An 18,703-nucleotide genomic window follows, 5' to 3' on the forward strand; every position below is an offset into this window, starting at 1 on the left:
GCCTGTTTCCCCTCCTCTCTGCCTGCCTCTCTACCTGCTTGTGATCTCTGTCAAATAAATAAAATCTTTAAAAAAAAAAAAAAGGGAGAAGTTAAAATGTACAAACATTAGCTCCCATGTACTGACAGGCTGCCATGAGCAGCTTTCTATACCAGCTCTAAGGGTGTCACAGGGGACACCTGCTCCGCTCTATGGAGGGTGGCATAGCTCAGGGCACCCTGGGTTGGAGCCAGTCTGTCTGACCCTCCCTGACCTCTGAGCTCTCCTCCCACGCTGAGATGCCTCTAGAAACAAGGCGTGTGCTCTGACAGGGACAGCTGACTTCACTTTTGTATGTATCAGGAGGCTTCTATGTGAAGGTTAGCATACAGATGCCTGAAGAGTTCCTTCAGCGGGCTGATTAAAAGGACAGCTCTTATGAACCTGAACTTCCAAACTGTTAGGCTTCATGTACCTAATTTACAATGACTCGACTCTGGCTGTGAGGTTCAGGACAGGTTTTGGGTGTAGGGTATCTTAAGCCAATGAGCCCAGTTTCCTACAATGGAGCAAAGTGATTTTGTCTTTGAAACTCTTCCATGGTCTGTGGGTATTATAAACAAAAGGACAAACCGATCAGGTCTCTAACAGCTTTGCATTACTGGCTGGAGAAATTTCAGCAGGGGAGGCAGGTACACATAACATAAAATCCTCTTAGAAGAATGATCCTATTTGCTGTGTGGATGTGACACCTGAGGGCACAGACCTGGTACTCGGAGAGGGCCAAGTCTGGGCTCTCGGAAAGGCCGACTCAGAAGCTACTTCCCCAGCAGGTGCTGTGCTGGGGGCTTTCTGGGGGCCCACCTCTGAGACTTACAGCAGCCCTGCAAGGGTCACAGCCCTGCAGAGCCAGCGGGCCGGCCTGGTTCCCTGAGGGCATGAGAACGAAGAGCGACCTGACTCCTGCCACCTTCGTGTGCTCCACCAAACAGCCTGGCTGGGCCCTCAGTTGGGTCTGGGCCACCCGAGAGCAGAGATGTCCCTGCCATGCACAGAGGCTGCACCAGGGGGACAGGAGGCCTTCCCCTGAGGAGCCCTCTGAGCACCCATGGGCCGCGTGCACAGGGCTCTGGGTGCTCGGGTGCAGAGACCACGCCAGCTCAAAAGGAACGGCTGGACTTCACAGTACATTCAGTCTTTGAAGCTAACACTTTGAACAACAATTTTTTTTTTTCTTTCTTACCTGCTGTAAAACCTTCTCTGTGAATATCTCCTGGAGTCTGGAGATTTCAACCACTCTCCCTTCGATTTGCCTTCATTTGGGGGAAATGAAAAAAAAGAGGTTACAGACAACCATTAATACTTTGTAGTTCTAACAAGAATGCTATGCATTTCTAAAGGGATTGTCTAAGTGAGAAATGGAGGGGACACCACCACAGCCTCCAGAGAGGGAAAGGGACAGCGTGTCACCCGTGAGAGAGGGACGGGGCACCCTGTCAAGCTTGGGGGAGGAGACAGACGGTTTACTTCTCGTCTCTCCTCTTAAGTCTCCCAGTTTGGAGGGTATTGTGCCATTTGGAACCACGTCCTCCCCCGGAAGCTGACCCGCAGGGCCCTGGCGTGGAGTCCATGCCCCGGTTACAAAAGGCAGTCTTCTAGAAGGCCTGTACCCAGCCTAGTAACCACAATAACATGGTGGGGATTCAAAAGAAAGCACCAGAATGTGCTGACAACTCAACTTTGTTACTGCTCAGTAGGTTGAGGGAGAGTCTTTCTGCCACTCTAACCAACTTCCTGTTGAAAGGAAAAACTCTGATTCCGTCTGAAAAATCTATCTGGGTTCAGCAACCAAGTGTCTGGGCTTCCTGTTCAGGGGCAGCAAGGGTGTCCCAGGGGTGGCCTGGGGGCTCGAGCAGGCCTAGAAATGAGGATGAGCTCCCAGCCCAAGAGGCCTGCTGTGTAAGGGCAAGAGGCAGCCAATCATCCCAGGGCTTCGAGGTGTGGGAAGGGAGAGCGAGCGAGGTGCACAGGGGCAGGGGTGGTGAGGGTGGAGTGTCAGAACAAGGACCAGGAGGCCCACGGAAGACAGACAAAGGCTACAGAAGAGCACAGGCCGGGTGCTGTCAGAGGGAAACACCTGCATGCGGAGTCCCCAGGGCTGTGTGGGTACAGTGCCGGGAGGCATTTTCTCTTGGGATGAGCCCACAGAGCAGCAGGGCTTCCCATTCAGATGCTTCAAACATTCTTGGGGGAACAGGCCCCAAAGGACCAGCCAGCGATGGTTCACATGGGCAAACACAGCCACTTGCCTTTGGTGCTGCCGACCCCGGTGCTGAGGGAGCACACAGACCCTGGCAGAGCCAAGTGCAGGAGGCTGCCTCTGGTTGGTGGTTCATCACAAGGCCCTCATCTCACTGGGAGTCATGAGGCGCAAACAACCCCCATGAGCCCCCCCTCCACAGTATTTGGTGCAATCTGCTTGAGGTCACTGGGAACAGCATGAAAGGGGTGACGAAAGGGGGGCCCACAAGGTGACAGAAATCAGTAAAGTTGGGCACCTGCCTTCACCTCCAAATGGCTTGGGGGGGTGCATGTGGCCAGGGCCACAAGCGGACACCATGGCACGAAAGTGAATTTATTCCCCATTTCTGGGAAAGCTATCACGGAGGCCAGCAGCCCGGAGAAACCACATACACACCTCACTTCATCGAACAGGCTATTCATTTCACCAATGAGGCGCTGGTTTTCTTGTTCAAACTGTGAGGAAACAAACACATGAAGGGTGATGTCATACCCAACACAGCCAGAGGCAAGTGTCTAGCAAGGCCTCTGCACAGAAATCTTTGATCTGCTCTCTAAGGATCGCCACCGAGTCCCTCCTTCCAGCATCAGCGTGACAACATCCCTGCGGCTGGACTTGTCCCCGCCTGCAAGCTGCTCTGATGCCCATGAAGGTGAGCCTGGAGGCACGGCTGGAGTGGGGGGGTGGGGAGAAGCTGTCATCCCTCCCCCTGCTCTCCTCTGGCTCCCACAGGCCTGTGCTGTCTGCCGCTGGGTCCACCTGTTTTAAGTGGAGTGGTGAGGTCCAGCAGCTTAGCTGAGAGCAGGGCAGTGTGATTTCAGAGCTGTGCTTGGCCAACCCCATGACCAGAACACAGGCCCAGGAGCCAGAGGAGCCGTGTTCCCAGGGCTCAGGCTAGCAATCAGGCTTCAGGATGCACTTCGGGTAAGGATGCTGCCCTAACACGTGGGAACTCGTTGACTCTGTGAAGCAGACAGCTCTCCCCAGCCGTTCTTGCCAGCTGGACTCTGGCCCAACAAAGGACAGTGTGTCTGAAGCTTCGCCATGGTGTGGGGCCAGCCGATCTCCTCCCCCTCACCTACAGGACCATGCACTCCGCCTTCCCATGACCACTCAACCCTGGGGCAGGGTTCCCACAGACCCAGCCCAAAGGCCACCTTCTCCGTGACCTATCCCGGGCCCCCAGGCTTGAAGCTAGTTCTCAATTTTCTAACCTTGGCCTAGTACCTTCCGAACATCTCTTAGCATATTTCAGGCCTTGTCGGAGGCTGTGCACATCCCCAACTCCCTGTGGGACTGTGAGCTGCCTGAGGGTGGGACCGGAGTCAAACCTAACTCTGAAAAGGCCACACACCCATTCTTCCTTTCACCTCTGTTAAAGCTGCAGCTGCATCCACAGAAACTTTCTGAGGATCTGTCTGTGGCAGGCGCTGCGCAGGGAACAAGTGGAAGCAAGCTCTCGCCATCCAGAGGCTTTGCCATTTGACTGAAGATCCCGCTACCCCTTGCTCCTGCAGGGACTCACGGTCTCCCGGCCCCTCCATCCGGCTCCCACTTCACGGTTTCCCTGCCACTCCTTCCGGCTTCCCTCACAGGAAGGGAAGCAGCTGTGCTCGCTCACCCCTGTACCTGCCCAGGCTGCTGCCTTTGCTACACCTCCTCACCCCTCCCTGGGTTTCCCTGTCCTCCCTGTGCCTTGCTTACTCCCACTCACTGGAGACACGGGTTGGTGGGGGTGGGGTAACTTCCACGGGCAGGGCCTCTTAACAGTCCTCCACTCGTCCCTCCCGCCCTCCACGCGGGTGTCCTCTGTCCCATCTGCCACACCCTTGCTGCACCCATTCTTTGCCTGGCACCTAAGCTCTGTCCTCATCATCTTTCAGTCTCCTCTCGTCTCCCTCCCACTCCTTGAGGGGTCAAAGTGAACTAAGATGCCAGTCACGTCACGTGGCAGCACACCAGCCCTGTCCCGTGGCCTGCAGATCAGTGCAGAGGTGTGGCCTTCTCCTGTGGCCCGCTGCCCCCCACCTCTGCACAGGCTGGCGGAGAGCTTGTTAGGCACCTTCCTAGTGACCAGGCACCTGAGGCAGAATGAATCACCTTCCTCAACCTCTTATCAAAAGCTCCTCTGCACTTGGCCCATCAGCTGCACTTGTTGCCCCCGTTCTGGCGTCTTCCCTCCTGGGGCGGGGGCTTCTTCTCTGGCCTCTCAGCGCAGGGCAGGGCCTGACACACTCCATGGCACTGGTCCCCAGCCCCACTGCTTGTTCGAACACCAAGACACCTTTGCTCTACCCCAGACCCACTGGGTCAGAAGACCAGGGACGCAGGGGGCTGGCTCAGCTTGTAGAAAGGGAGAAGTGCTGGGGAAGCACATGCAGGGCCGCCCTAACGCCCCCGGCAGGCTGCCTTGCTGGCTGCTGACAATGCACCCAGATGGCCCTTCTCCTTATGCATGCAGCCGGTTATTTACGGGAATAGAAACTTCATTTCTGACTTTGAAAGTATCAACTCAGTTAACGGTCAACAGTTAATGAGGAAAAAATACAATTACTTCGGCCTGTAGGAGCTAATTTATTTTCAATAATTCTCCCAGGTACTACTTAGGGTTTTCATTTTTTGCTGGTGGCATTTTCTTATTTTTCTAAAGACAAAATATGGCCCTGTCCTTTTAAACCCTCAGCCCTTTTATGCTTTTTAAACTGTTCCTAAGCAAGATTAACTAGGGGTTTGAGATGGTTTATTACGGGAATGTCCCCTGGGAACAAAGCTCTCTCTTCTACCCAACTCCAGGGCACGTGGCCCCTGCTGCACATCCTTCTAGGCCTCCAGGTAACTTTTACCTCTGAAAGACTCCTGCCAGCCCTGCTCAGAAGTGGGACCAGATTCTGGCTCTCATTTCCGTTCAAGCCTTGGGTTCTTAAGGGCACTGGCAAGCATCCAGTCCCTGGAGGAAGTGGGAGAAACTAATGCCTCAAGGGATCAAGCAGCAATAGCGCTGAGGAGAGAGGTTCGCCGAGGCTAAGACCTTCATGGAAAGCGGCCTCCACTGGGGGTGGAAGTTACAATGACAGTGTGTTTTCCAAAACGACAAAACCTCTTTCCCACAGCCAAGTGCAAGGTGGTCAGTTCATGAGACCTGGTGGGTCTCGCTCGGGCAGATCAGGCAGTGGCCAGGCCGCTGACAACATTCCTTGCACCAGATCTCAGGGTAGTTTCCAAAGCTGTCTCAGTGGCAAACCCATACACCTCTCCTCTCATCTGCTGAGTAAGACAGGGAGTGGCAAATGCTGGCCGGCAGGGGCTGGTTGGGGACATGCCTGGGACTTCAGTGAGCCAGCCCCTACAGCCTCGTGGCAACTCCTAGATGACCCTGGACTGGTCACTGGCTTCTGTTGGGCCTGTCATGTGACCAGGCCTCTTCGTCAAGAGAGGTGGTGATGAAACCGAGGGTGGGGAAGGAGGGCTCCTTTACTTTCTAAGCTGGACACCCTTGGGCAGCTAATTTCCTGTGCTGTCTTCATCACTAAAACGGGATGCTAATACGACTTAGTTAGCAGTTCTTTAACCCACTGAGCCACCCAGGTGCCCTAGTTAGCAGTTCTTAAGAGGAAGATGTGTGAATACATGTAAGTGGCTTACAAAGCGCATGGCTCACAGGAAGCTCTCACTGAGTGCAAGTTATTATTATTTAATTTCTCTGGAAGTGAGATTCCAGATCTGCAAAATGAGTCATGAAATGCTCTGAAGGCCCCTTCCACCTCTCTGGTTTCAAACTTTAGAGAGCCGCTGTGACTTGAGGTCATCTCACTTGCTCCAGCATGAGAAACACTTACACCACAGTCATTGGGGCTCCCTGGCAGCTGCTGGCATCTGTCCCCCAGGAGGATGGGGACTTCACAAGGAGCGGTACCTAGCAAGGCCTGGGCTCCATGGTCAGCACCAAGGACAGGGGTACCTATAGGCCCTGGGAAGGCAAATTCCCCTGGGGGTCTAAGATACGTGTCACCCATCTCTGTGAGGCACTGGAGAGGGGGATGTGAGGCCTACATGATGCGTAAGGTGGACAAGGAGGGCCCGAGAGGCATGACAGCAGCCAGACTTTGTGGGCCTCCTGCCATGGCTCTTTCCACTCCATCTTGTTTGGTCTCACATCAAAATGCAGCGTCTGCTCTCAGCACAGACCAACGCCCCCAGCAACCTCCCCCAACCCCTCAACTACTGTGGAAGGCACCACATTTAACGGTTAGGAATGGGAGCTCTCCATGAAATGGGGCCAGCAACAGAACCTACCACACGGGTAGCACACACTAATGAAGGCTCAAGTACCTGGCATGTGGTGTGTGTTACATGTGTGTTAGGCACTATTATTTAACCGCTTGACTCCATTCAAAAGTCAGTTAGACTTCCAAATAGGGGGCCCCAAAAGGGTTTATAATCTGGTTTAAAGGCTACAAAGCCACACTGTGAATACATTGTTACAGAAATCCTTTTCTAATCTAATCCTCTTTACTATAGTTTTAAGAAGAAAATCACTCCTACAAAGGCCTTTGAGTATAAGACGAGGCCAGAAGAGGTTATCTGCATTGCAAAGAGGCAAGAGCAGCAAACTGAACAGAAGACTGTGAACCCACAGGGGCTGGAACCCACAGGGACTCAGCCCAGAAAGCACTCTGTCCCCTTGGCCCAGGACCTCTCAGGGGTCTTCCAGATAGGATTTCTTTGTGCCAAACAGCTTCATACTCATGGCTCTGTGACTCTCACCTCCACCCCTACGTCTGCCCCTGTGAACCCGAAACCTCCCCAAGGTGTGGACTTCAGCTCTCAGCTGTGTAGTGCCCAGATTCTACCAACAACTCTCACCAGGAGGGCAGCCACAGATCACAAGCCCTGCCAACCAGGCACCTGGTGCTTCCAGGGGCTAGCACAGGGAACAGGGGCTAGGGACACCTTTCAGACAGATTTGAGAACAGAAGTCACACGCACGTCTTTAAAAATCATGCTGAGGAATATATCAATTAATGCAGGTGGTTTCACTTGAAGCAAGAAGAATGAATGCAGCCTTAGAAAAGGAGGTATTTTCTCTAAGTAACATCAGAAAACAATTTGGTTTCACTCAGCCTGACCACAAAACATCTGCTTATATTAACTCAAACGTTAATATACCTGCATCATGGGTTATAAATGGAAATTTACTGTGCAAACCATATAACACTCTGCAACCATTTTGGAACATGTAACAACTGCTCCTATGGGTGAAATAATGAATTAAATTGGTATTATAGGGCTTAATTCACTATTTTACCCTGAGGAAAAATTCCAAAACAGTGATTATGAATTATGACCACAATTTGCTACAACACTTGCCAATTTAAAACCAATAGTGCCCTGCTTCTTTTCATGTTCAGGGTTGAGTGTATTAAGTAAGATTTGGGTTGGCCAGACTGTAAGACATGGAACTTGGCCATCACTCCCAATTAAGGGAGAGGTTAAGTGAGCATTAAATAGGCAGCCCTCAAAGTTCTGAGTGTCACCTCCTTCTGCCCAATCCACTTGCAGGAGCTCTGAACAAATTAGGGAGGTCTTGGTGGTTCCGATGGCTTCAGTCACTGATTCTGGGATCAGATTGGGAACGGTTGGTAGCACGTTTATAGACGGGGACTCAGGACCCAACAAGGAAGTGGAAGGATGGGGCACCAGCAGTCATTGAGTACAGAAAAGCCTAATGTCGGGACCCTTTGCTCTTCCTCTGCGTTGTCTACATCCCCTTCTGGAGAGGCGCAGTGAACGCAGGTGTGCCCTGGGGCCAACACGAGCAGAGCAGCTCCCATGGACCCTGCATGCTGCCAGGTACTCTGCATTCCCAGCAATTCTGTGGGGTGGTGGTTCTTGCCACACTCAAGTCCAGTGAGGCAAATCTTCTTGGCCCAAATTACACCGACAGACAGTGATATAAAGAGGATTTGTAACAGACTCTATCGAGTCCCTGAGCCCGCGCACTTTTGTCATCTCTTGCTGGGATAGGGCATCAGTGGATTACAGATGTCCTTGCTACCAGCCTTTCTCTGGCCCATCCCAGCATGCTTTTAGAGGCTTCTAAGGGTCAGGCATCAGCAAAGGTTAACAAACTTCTGCTGCTCACCACCTCCTACAGGAGAAAGGCAAACTTCTGACTCTTACTCAAGCTACTTCATTTATGAAGTGTATAAAAGGGAAAAAAAAAAACAACCCAAACCTAACAGAAGGTAAATTCTGCCGGCGTACAAATCATTCAAGGGACAGAACTCTGCGTATTTTTTCTCCAGCAAAGAAATGCGGGTCCTGTTACATTATTTGGGGGAACGTGAGATCATTACTTTCATTAATAAAATTCTGTACAAACTGAAGAGAAACTGAGATTTTAAGAAACTTCTGCCGTCATTTGGTTATAGGAGAAGGGAGTATGGTCTGACCGTCCTTCGCGTCCACAGGCCGGCTTCTGCACCTCAGCCTTCCTCCCTGTGGAGGCCCCAAGGCACTGTCCTTTGCCTTGCTCCTTCTCCCCGGGACGCACTGCTTCAAACATCAGCAGTAGGATGTCTCCCGCATTCACATCTCTAGCCTGAGCCTCCACTCCTACTGCCCACCAGACATTTCCCACGGATGTCCCAGAGGGTGTCTAAAATGGAATTTGGCATCCCCTGCCCTGCCCAGCATCGTTTCTCCAAGTCGGAAAGCTCCAGGCTCCTCCTCCCAGTCCAGCTTAGTCCCCCAGCACCTTTCTCATTCCTGCCTCCACAGCTGTGCCCGGACGCACCTCTCGTTGCTGACTAACTAGAATCCACACCACAGTCCCTCCCCAGCCACCCTCCATACTCAAGGCTTCCGGCTGCCACATCTGCAGGGCCTGGGGACCACGGAGCACCTACTCAGAGGGTGCACTCTGGAACACCGGAGAATCTAGAGGAAGGCAGGGGCTTGGCAAAGCCACTTGAAGTTGTTGACTTAGTCCCTTAACTCAGAATCACTTTTGCCTGTAAAGAACAAAGATAGCTCTGCTTGGTATTCCAAAGCAAATACCATAGGCTCTGAGGGAACACCCCAAAGCAAGTCCTAGGAAAGTCATAGCCAGTAGTACTATCACTGGGATCAGTTCTATGCTTCTAAGCTGACAATTTTAAAGAGGAAACCAGTTGTCTGGGAGAGAGGGGTGGTAAATGTTTGTGAAACCAGATTGTGTATAAAATACATATGAATCGGGGCGTCTGGGTGACTCAGTGGGTTAAAGCCTCTACCTTCGGCCGTATCATGATCCCAGGGTTCTGGGATCAAGCCCCACATCAGGCTCTGCGCTCCCCACTCCCCCACCCTCGTCTGCCTCTCTGCTTGCTTGTGATCTTTGTCTGTCAAATAAATAAATAAAATCTTAAAAAAAAAATACGTATGAAATTCCACTGAGCTCCAGCTGCCACGTGCATCACCCTCACTCAGTGCTCTCTGCACATGTGCATCAGTGACCTGAGAGCCTGCGCACAGGCCAGTCTCTTCTACCCTGAGCAGCAGACAGCTGGCTGCCAGGGAAAGGTGGGGGAACTCGTGAGCACTTGCTGCATGCCTGGCACCATGACACACAACCCTCCCAGGCAGCTCGCTCAGTCATCAGCCCCACCGTGGGTCAGTCCTTTATTCAGCCTTGGGAGAAGAAACAGCAAGTCTGGAGTGCAAGAAGATTCTGAGCCAGTGCTCTTCCCCGGCAGCTGCTATCCTAGGGAGTGGACTCGTGCACCGGGCCACCCTCACGGGGCCCAGGCTGCAGACCCGTGTGTGTACCACTGCTCAGTGGAGCCTGACTCAGTGGAGGACGTCTCCTCTGCCAGGCTGCCCATGTCAGCTTGCCACACAAGAGAACATACGTAGAAGGCTCGGCATAGAGGGGGCATTAATAAGTACACATAATAGCAGTATTAACTTAGAGTTAGAATGTTCTAGTAATGCATATTGATGATCCTACTCATCAAAAGCACTCATCATTAGAACACTGTTCTAGGCTCTAGGAACATGGCCACGAAAGCAGATAAGCTCCTGCTCTCGAGGCCTTTGTATTCTAGTGGAGGGATGAGGGAATAAAATGGGGTACAGGGACAGAGGGGCTGGGGGCCACTGCAGGTTGGGTGGTTGGGAAGGCCTCTCTGAGGATCTAAGAGTTGAGACCTGCAAGCTATGAAGACAACAGTGAGGAGAAGGAGCCTGGCAACACAGATGCCTCAGTCCACGAGGCTCAAGGCTGGGATGAGACCGGATCCCTCTCTTACTTGACACAGCTTTGCCTCAGAGCTCTACTCCCTCTCTCTACTGGAAAAGGAGAAAGGTTAGAAATTTGGGGATGGAGGGTTAGTAAGCTCTTCCACTTATTACCAGGACCTTGGGCCAGACACTACTGCTTTTTGCCCAAGTGAACAGGAGACGCTGCTGTGCCCCCACCTGAGCGTGACTAGTGACCGGGTCACAGAGATGATGATACCAGTGAAGTTCCGTCCCCCCTCAACCTCTGCACAAGTTAAGGTGTTGTCATTTGTCAGATAGAGTCACTCAAAGTGTGCCTGTGGGAGGTGGGTTCCCCGCTCCGCAGGTGGAGGACAGTAATACGCCAGGGCCACTCTAGGGAACACTGCTCCTTGCCCCAGGAAAACGGACCCATTCAGCTTTGTCATGCCAACGTCTGCACGAAGTGTACACAGACACTGTTGTAAACGAGCTGGCAGGGGCCTGTGCCAGACCTATCAGTTTCCTTTTGAAACTCACCCAGAGAGGACAACAACTGGCAACTAGACTCGGCGGTTCCAGTGTTGCTCTTCATTTATCAGTCATCACTTCTGCTTTCTCCACATTAGCACAACACCGGCAATGCAAACAATTAAAAAGCACCCCAGCAGTAATTATAAAAGACCCATTTACTCTTTTACTCCAGCTGAAAATAAATCTATTATTAGTAAAATTATTCCAAGGCAATTTCTTCTTTAATTATGCTACTGCAAATTTAAAACTTATGAAAAGCGTATTAAGAATCAGATGGAAAAGTTGTATCTAAAATATTTATTTATAACTTTGAAAACCTGATATAACAGTCAAAGCAAGGGAATTTAGGATGACCTCCTAACTAACACCAGTTAGCAACACCTGACTGGGCAGAAAAACCTTACCATTTGTATTTCTTCTGGGGATAATTCATCGTCACCTTTGCCCTCTCCCCAGGTGCCCAGTTCAGATTGTGATTCGGCTGGAACCTTTTCTGTTAAAAGAAGAAGAAGAGGAATGAGGAGGTGGAGGAGGAAGAGGAGGAGGAAGAGGAGGGGAAGAGGAAGGAGAAGGAGGAGAAAAGCCGAAGGCAAAATAATTCATTTTAGAAGAGGAGGACTTGGGATGCAGGCACATTATGAACATGGGATGGAACAGGATCCTATGGCTTGTTCCACATCTGGTTACTGAGGCACCACACCACGGTTCCCCTACCACGCTTCGATGTGTGTGTGCATGTGCGTGTGTGCACGTGCGTGGGTGGAGTAGGCACCTCACACAGTGTCAGTGCCACGGTGAATTCAGCGAGGTTGCAAACCAAAGGGACAGTCTCCAGAACCAGTCTTCAAGTGTATTTTAACCTCGAAACACAAATACACACTCACACGCTGCCTTTGCTTTCTAGATACTGCCAAATATATGGGTTTTCTCATTCATGAAGATCCAGGAAATGACATACTGCTCCCTAACCCTATTCCTCTCCCAGAAGTAACCAGTGTCAGCACTCTGAGGCGGCCTCAGACCGGACCTGGCGTGTTCACATACACACGGGGATGCAAGCCCTTGCTTCCCCCACACTTCAGTCTGGAAATAACATGGGGTTTTGTGTGTGGGGGGCTGCTTCCTGTCTAGCATACTGTTCTGAAACAGTGTTGCTGTTTCTGACTTCCCCGTATCTCAGGAGACTATCCTACCTCAGTCACCTAGATCTGGTTCCCTCTTTCAAAGTGCCACGCAGCGGTCTGCTGTAAGGACACGAGGCTCCTTGCAGAGCTGCACCGCTGCAGAGGAACCTCAGTTACCTGGATTTCCCGCTGCCGTAATGGCACCATGTGCCCGTCCATCCTTTGAGCCTCTCTGGTGTACTCCAGGATAGATGTTGAACACCAACTCCTAAGTGGAGGTGTAGGAACATTCCAGAGAACTTTTTGACCACAATCACACAAAGGGGGGATGGAAGCACTCTGAAGTGAACCAACTGCTCAGACTCCTAGGAAGGGCCGTACCACCCAGGACCACGCTAGAGAGGCCTGCCTGGCTTGAAGGGGGCTGCGGAGGGAACAGGGGAATGGACGGAAGGGATCTGCCCCTGGTAGACTCTGTAACGGGGTCTCTCTTTCTAAAGGCTGATGTTGCATCTGGTGTCTCAATGCTGCCTCTAGGCTTGTCAGGGACTGCCAAGTATCACTTCTTTTTCTTTTCTTCCTCAACCTCAGGAAATTTCCCAGAGCTGAGCTCAGCCCCATGAGATGGGCACCAGTCCAGAGTTTCTATTTTGAGACTGATAAGGGAACAGAACATATGACAGCACCAATTCAGAGAAAGCAGTTTAGGCCAACCCCGTATACAAGGTATCACTCCAGACACATTATCACAAAAAACCTCCATGTCATCTAGAACATGGCTTAAGTTTAGAATAAACGGTGATTTTGCTAGACCTGTATTTATAAAAGACATATTTATATCTAACTCACATATAATAAATATACATGCAAATATAATAAACATATAACTGATATATAAAAGAGAGACTAAAGGCACCTGTAGGAACTAGGGGGCTGTGTTTCTGAGCAGAATCTTCAGGCAGCAAACTTCGCACTTCGAACTCCCCCCACCTCCACCTCTAGAGCCCTCTGTTTCCTATATGACCTCATTATGGTATCCACGTCAAGCTTTTACTCTGATGTCAAGGGTAAGAACACCAAAATTAGAAACACAGGAACATTATTCACATCAGCTCCAAGGATAAATGGATTCTGAGCTGGAACGCACAGTCTGGTAAGAGGATGTGTGCAGGCTGCAGGCTGCTGACCTTGGAGTGGTTGGGAGCCACCCCGGCCTGCCACCCCGGCAACAATCAGTGGGGAGCACAGCCCTCTTCCCGCCACCCTCTACACAGCCCTCCCTTGGCCCAGCACCAGGCCCCATGTGCAGGCCCTCTGCCTGGCCAGGCCCCACCTGCCTTGACCGCTGGAGGCCCCGCACTCCTGCCCTTTCCATGCACCGTACTGCCAACATCACATTCCACTCCACGCTTTCTGGCCTCTGCGTATTTACACACACTGTTCCCTCTGTCTAGAATCATTTCCATTTTAGGTCCAGACTCAATTCTTAGGGCATTTCCTCCTGAAGCCCCTCTGGGGGATCTCTGTTCTTCCCACCAGTGGCTTCTCTTAAGGCATTGCTCACGTTCTCAGGGGCTGGAATCTTGTCCTTCCCATCAATTGTGAGCTCCCTGAGGGCAGGAACCATGGCTCACTGGAGAAGTGTAGGAAGTATTCACAACAACCAGACCCATCTTAACGCTAGGGGAAACCAGTGTAAGGAAACAAACTGTAGACGGGAACAGGAAGGTGGCGCCTGAGCAGCTCAGTCGGTTGAGCGTCTGACTCTTGATTTCAGCTTATCATGATTTCAGGGTCACAAAATCAAGTCCCTATTGGGCTCTGCTCTCAGTGGGGAGTCTGCTTCAGATTTTCTTTCCCTCTGCTCCTCCCCTATTTCCAGGTCGATTGTTCTGAAATAAATAAAATCTTAAAAAAACAAAAAACAGGGCCATGCAGACCTCATTCTGGCATAGTAAGAAAATGGAAGGCGGCCTAACATCTGATGAGGACAGAAGGGCTGCATGACCACAGAGCTGCTTGATACCGGGGATTGCGTGAAAAGTAACCAAGCCAGCGGCTTTTTTTTTTTTTTTTTAATATTTTTTATTTATTTATTTGACACAGCGAGAGAGAACAAGCAGGCAGAGAGGCAGGCCAGAGAGAGAGGAGGAAGCAGGTTCCCTACTGAGCAGAGAGCCCAATGCGGGGCTTGATCCCAGGACCCTAAGACCATGACCTGAGCCAAAGGCAGAGGTATTTTTTTTTTTTTAAAGATTTGATTTATTTATTTGACAGCGATCACAAGTAGGCAGAGAGGCAGGCATAGAGAGAGGGGGAAGCAGGCTCCCTGCTGAGCAGAGAGCTGAGCAGAGATCCCAGAACTCTGAGATCATGACCTGAGCTGAAGGCAGAGGCTTAACCCACTGGGCCACCCTGGTGCCCCAAACTAGTGGCTTTTTAAAAAAAAACAGGAGTGTGGCAAGCTCTGCCCAAAACTATACCACCTAGTCCTCTCCTGAAGTATTTTTTGTCAAAGTTATAGCTCATGTTTCAAAAGAGGAATGAAAAATAGAACAGCTAAGCTGAAGGATTCCACATAGCCCAGATTTAAGTCCTGCAAATTGTAGACACGCTTAGCACAAAGTCAATGGGCAGATGCATAAGCCCGCAGGGGGAGCAGCTAGGGCTGGGGGCACAAGACTGACCGCCACCATCAAGGTCAGGATGGACGAAATGTCAAAGGCCCCCAGACAACAGGGCAGCAGCTCAGAGGTGGCTGTAGGCTTCTCCCCTCCCTCACAAATTCCCGGGTGAGCACACACAGGCCTGGAGCTCTGCATGGCCCAGCCCCATGACTCCCAAGTGTCTCCAGCCCTGAGGCTTCCCCTGAGCTCTAGGCTCAGTTTCCACCTGAAAATCCATCAGATGTTCCAGGCCTAGCATGCGCAGACAAGAATTCTGGTGCTGCCCCGCCTGCTCCTCCCAGCCCTACTGCCAGACTCTGCTTTCTCCTGCCCTCCTCCCGGCCATCCATCAGGCTGCTAGAGCCCCAAGCCCTGGTGCTCCGTCCCTCTACCTCTGCCTCTCCCATCTCCCATCTCACCTACTCACTCATCTGCAGATCCAAAGTATGGCTGGAGTTGGGAGCGATTCTCTCGACCACCACCTCCATCACCACTGCTGCCTCACATGTGACACTGTCACCCGGCGCCCAGACAGCAACAGATCCGGACAAGCCCCCTGCTGCCACTTCTTCCTCACATGGCTCCATCCCATGCAGCAGTCGGAGAGGCTTGGACTACAGTCTGATCTGCCACTCTCAGCCTGAAAGCCTCCATGGGCTTCTGGCCACACACAGAATGAAAGGCAAACCTTGACCACAGCCCGCACGGCCTGCAGGCTCAGGCCTCAGGCTCCGTCCTGTCTGTCCCTGTGCTGTCTGCATTAGGGCCTCCACCTGCAGACTGTGCACGCATGTTTCCATGTGCCAAGCTCATTTCCCCGGACACCTCTTCGCTGGCTGGATCTTCTGCCTGGAGAAATTTTACCTTCGCCACATCCCCTGTTGCATCATGCTTCACTTTCTTGCACTTCACAGACACCGTGTTTTGTCAAAGTGAAGGTCTGTGGTAACCCTGAGTCAAGCAAGTCCATGGGCGCCATTTTTCCAACAGCATTTGCTCACTTCGTTTCTATGGGTCTATCAGTGTGGGGTATACTGCCGTTTAAATAACATAAATTCTTCTCATCCACATACTTGGGATGCTTTTCCATTTATTTGGGTCATCTTTAATTTCTTTCAACAGTATTTTGTAATTTTCAAAATATAAGTTTTATACTTTGGTTGAACTTATTCCCCAAGTACTTTGCTCTTTTTGGTGCTCTAAGGGAACAGTTGCTTTTTAAGTTCTACAGCTCTACAAACCAGCTCTACAAACCAACCTAAGACAGGTGATTTGTGGAACACCGACTGCACAGGCCAGACACTGCCAGGCCCTTCATACGCGAGCCCACGTGATACTCACAACAAACCACGGCCACATGGTGCCACAAGAAAGCTTAGACTGAGGGTTTACATAACTTGTCCAGGGTCACAGCTCAGGACAGAGGCCAGGCTGTGAAACCAGGTCAGTCTGACCCCAAAGTCGCTTCCGTGACCCCCTGCTGCAGCCCTGTTTCTGCTCTTCCCTTACAGACCCACAAACAGGAAACAGATGAAGGTGGGATACACAATGGTAATAGCTTTCTTTTGGGAAAAAAACCAACAACATGTACTATTTAAAAATCTGTTATATCGGCAAGAATCTGTACAGACAGGAAATTGTGTACATTTTTAATATTCAGATTTTACTAGTCCTTGGGATGCCATGTACCTAAGGGAAAGGGGACTACATAACAAGCATCACTGAATGACCTGAAGGAAAGGGTGGTCTGTGCAGTTGCGGGGACAGTGAGGCTGAGCCAGCAGAAGCAGGCAGGTGCCAGGGTGCGGGGGAAAAGGCAGGAGGGGACTGGCCACAGGGCATCTCAGAGACATCCCAGGACCAAGAGATTGTGGGGGTGGCGGGGAGTGTCTCAAGATGCAAGGAGAGCAGTAAGCAAAGGCAACACCAGTGACAACTTCCTACCATCCCCAGGCCCCTAAAAAGTCGGTATCATCACCCTCATTTTAAAAATGGGGGAACTGGTGCTCAGAAGTGCCAGGAGGTGTTAGAGCTGGGACCATGACAGCCTCAGAAGAGACACACTTCATACCATCCTGTCTCTTGTGCAGGGCTCCTGAGCTAAATTGGAGCGCGTGCCCTTAGTATCTGGAGTGCTGGTTGCGTCAGGAGAGAACCTCATGATTATAAAACAACAAGTACTGACTTTAAGATGAGAATATAAACCGTGAGGAAGAGGGTTCTTTCAACCTGACGGGGTATTTCGTGTTGCCCAGAGGCATGAGGTTCCTTCTACATGAGGAAACACTTCCACAGTAACTAAAAGCAATCGGCACTCCTGACCACCTTCCTGCTGCCTCTCGTGGTTTTCAGTGATGGATTGTTTCAAAGATTTATTAAGCGCCTCCTGTGTCAGGCGCTCTTGTGGGGGCCAGGGTTAGAGCAGTGAAAAAACAACAGAACTTTCCTGTCCTCGTAGAACCTACATTTTAGCAGGAGAGACAGATCATAAAGAACATAAATGAGTAAGACAAACAGGACGGCGGCACAGGCCAGGGAGAAGGATAAAGCAGGGAAGGTGGGAAGTACTGGGAGGCCTCAGACCTTCATGTGCCCTTTACTCACCCTCATTCCGGGGGGATCCTAGCCTGACACAGGGGATCGATGCTGCCGACGGACCTGCCCCCTGACCTCCAGACTCCCTACTCAACTCCCAACTCCCTACTCAATACCTCTGCCAGGCATCTCAAAATTAACATGCCTGACCCTGAGTTCCAGATCAAACCGATCTCCTGCATCGCAGTGAAGGCCAGCAAGCTTCATCCTTGTCCAAACCACCATAACCTTCCTTGGCCCCTCCTCCTTGCCTGTCCCATAGACGGAAGCGAATGCTGTGGCTCTACTTCGACGTATCCAGAATTCCAGCACTTTCCCCTGCTCCCCTGCTACCATGTGTGTCGTGCTTGTCTCTGGGGGACTTCAGCAGCCTCTTCACTGTCCCTATTTCCCTTCTTCAACTGAGCCACCTATGGGGCCCCATTCTAACACAGTGGCTATGACAGTGCTGGCCTCCCCATGGCTTCCCACCTCCTTCAGAGTAAAAGCTGTAGTCCTCAAGCAGCTGGTGCCCTGGCCTGTCCTTGCTTGCTGTCCCTCTGCCTCGCTCTCCAGCCTCCAGGCTGCTCATCCACCCTGCCAGGCGTGCCCTCTTGTCGGGGCCTCTGATGTGCTTTCTCCAGCCTGTGACACTCTTGCTCAGAGAGACACAGGCCTCACTCCTCGCTGCCCCTGGGTCTCTACTGAACTCTCAAGCTCTCCGACCTCTCAGATGGGCCTAATCTCTCCTATGACCGGGACCCTCTATCGCACAGCACGTACAATGACGGTATACTACACTGGTGTGATTATGCCATTAACTTGTTTCCTGCTGGACTGTAAGCACAGGGGCCTTGTATTCTACTCAAGACTATCCCCAGCACCCAGCACAGTGGCCGGCACAGCAGTACTCGTGTGGGCTCTGGGCTCAGCAAGGGCAGACAGCTGGCCTCAGCTGGGTCCCAAGGATCTGTATGGGCTTCTCCCCACTCTCATCAGCCCTAACACCATTTCTCAAATGAATGAGTGATGGAATGAGTGTGCTGTGTGTGGCATGAGTAAATTTAGACATGCTATCACCATATGCTGTCTCGTGAAAAGCTGGGCCCCATTAGTTCATGAGTGATGCTGTGGTTTTTCTTTTATAGGGAACAGTGAAGATAGGACATGTGCAAGGCCTCTGGCCTATGGGATCAAGACAGCCCCCAGAGAAGACAGGCTTGGGGTGTATATAGTGTAACCCAGGTGCTGCCCCTTTCTTGGTTTTTACTTTGTTCAGGTTA

At 51.4% G+C, this 18,703-nt stretch overlaps 1 protein-coding gene across 2 annotated transcripts in view; it reads right to left on the reverse strand.

Annotated features, from left to right (window-relative positions):
• STX18 (syntaxin 18) overlaps positions 1-18,703 on the reverse strand; it is a 116,782-nt gene that overhangs the window by 2,799 nt on the left and 95,280 nt on the right. For both annotated transcript variants that reach the window (XM_059165397.1, XM_059165406.1), the window contains exons 7-9: positions 11,461-11,549; positions 2,678-2,736; positions 1,223-1,292 (exon numbers count right to left, since the gene is read on the reverse strand). In XM_059165397.1, coding sequence (XP_059021380.1) covers positions 1,223-1,292; positions 2,678-2,736; positions 11,461-11,549 — 218 coding nt within the window. The remainder of the gene's footprint in view (positions 1-1,222; positions 1,293-2,677; positions 2,737-11,460; positions 11,550-18,703) is intronic.

Source organism: Mustela lutreola, chromosome 1 (genome assembly GCF_030435805.1).
Source record: "Mustela lutreola isolate mMusLut2 chromosome 1, mMusLut2.pri, whole genome shotgun sequence".
Classification (NCBI taxonomy): domain Eukaryota; kingdom Metazoa; phylum Chordata; class Mammalia; order Carnivora; family Mustelidae; genus Mustela; species Mustela lutreola.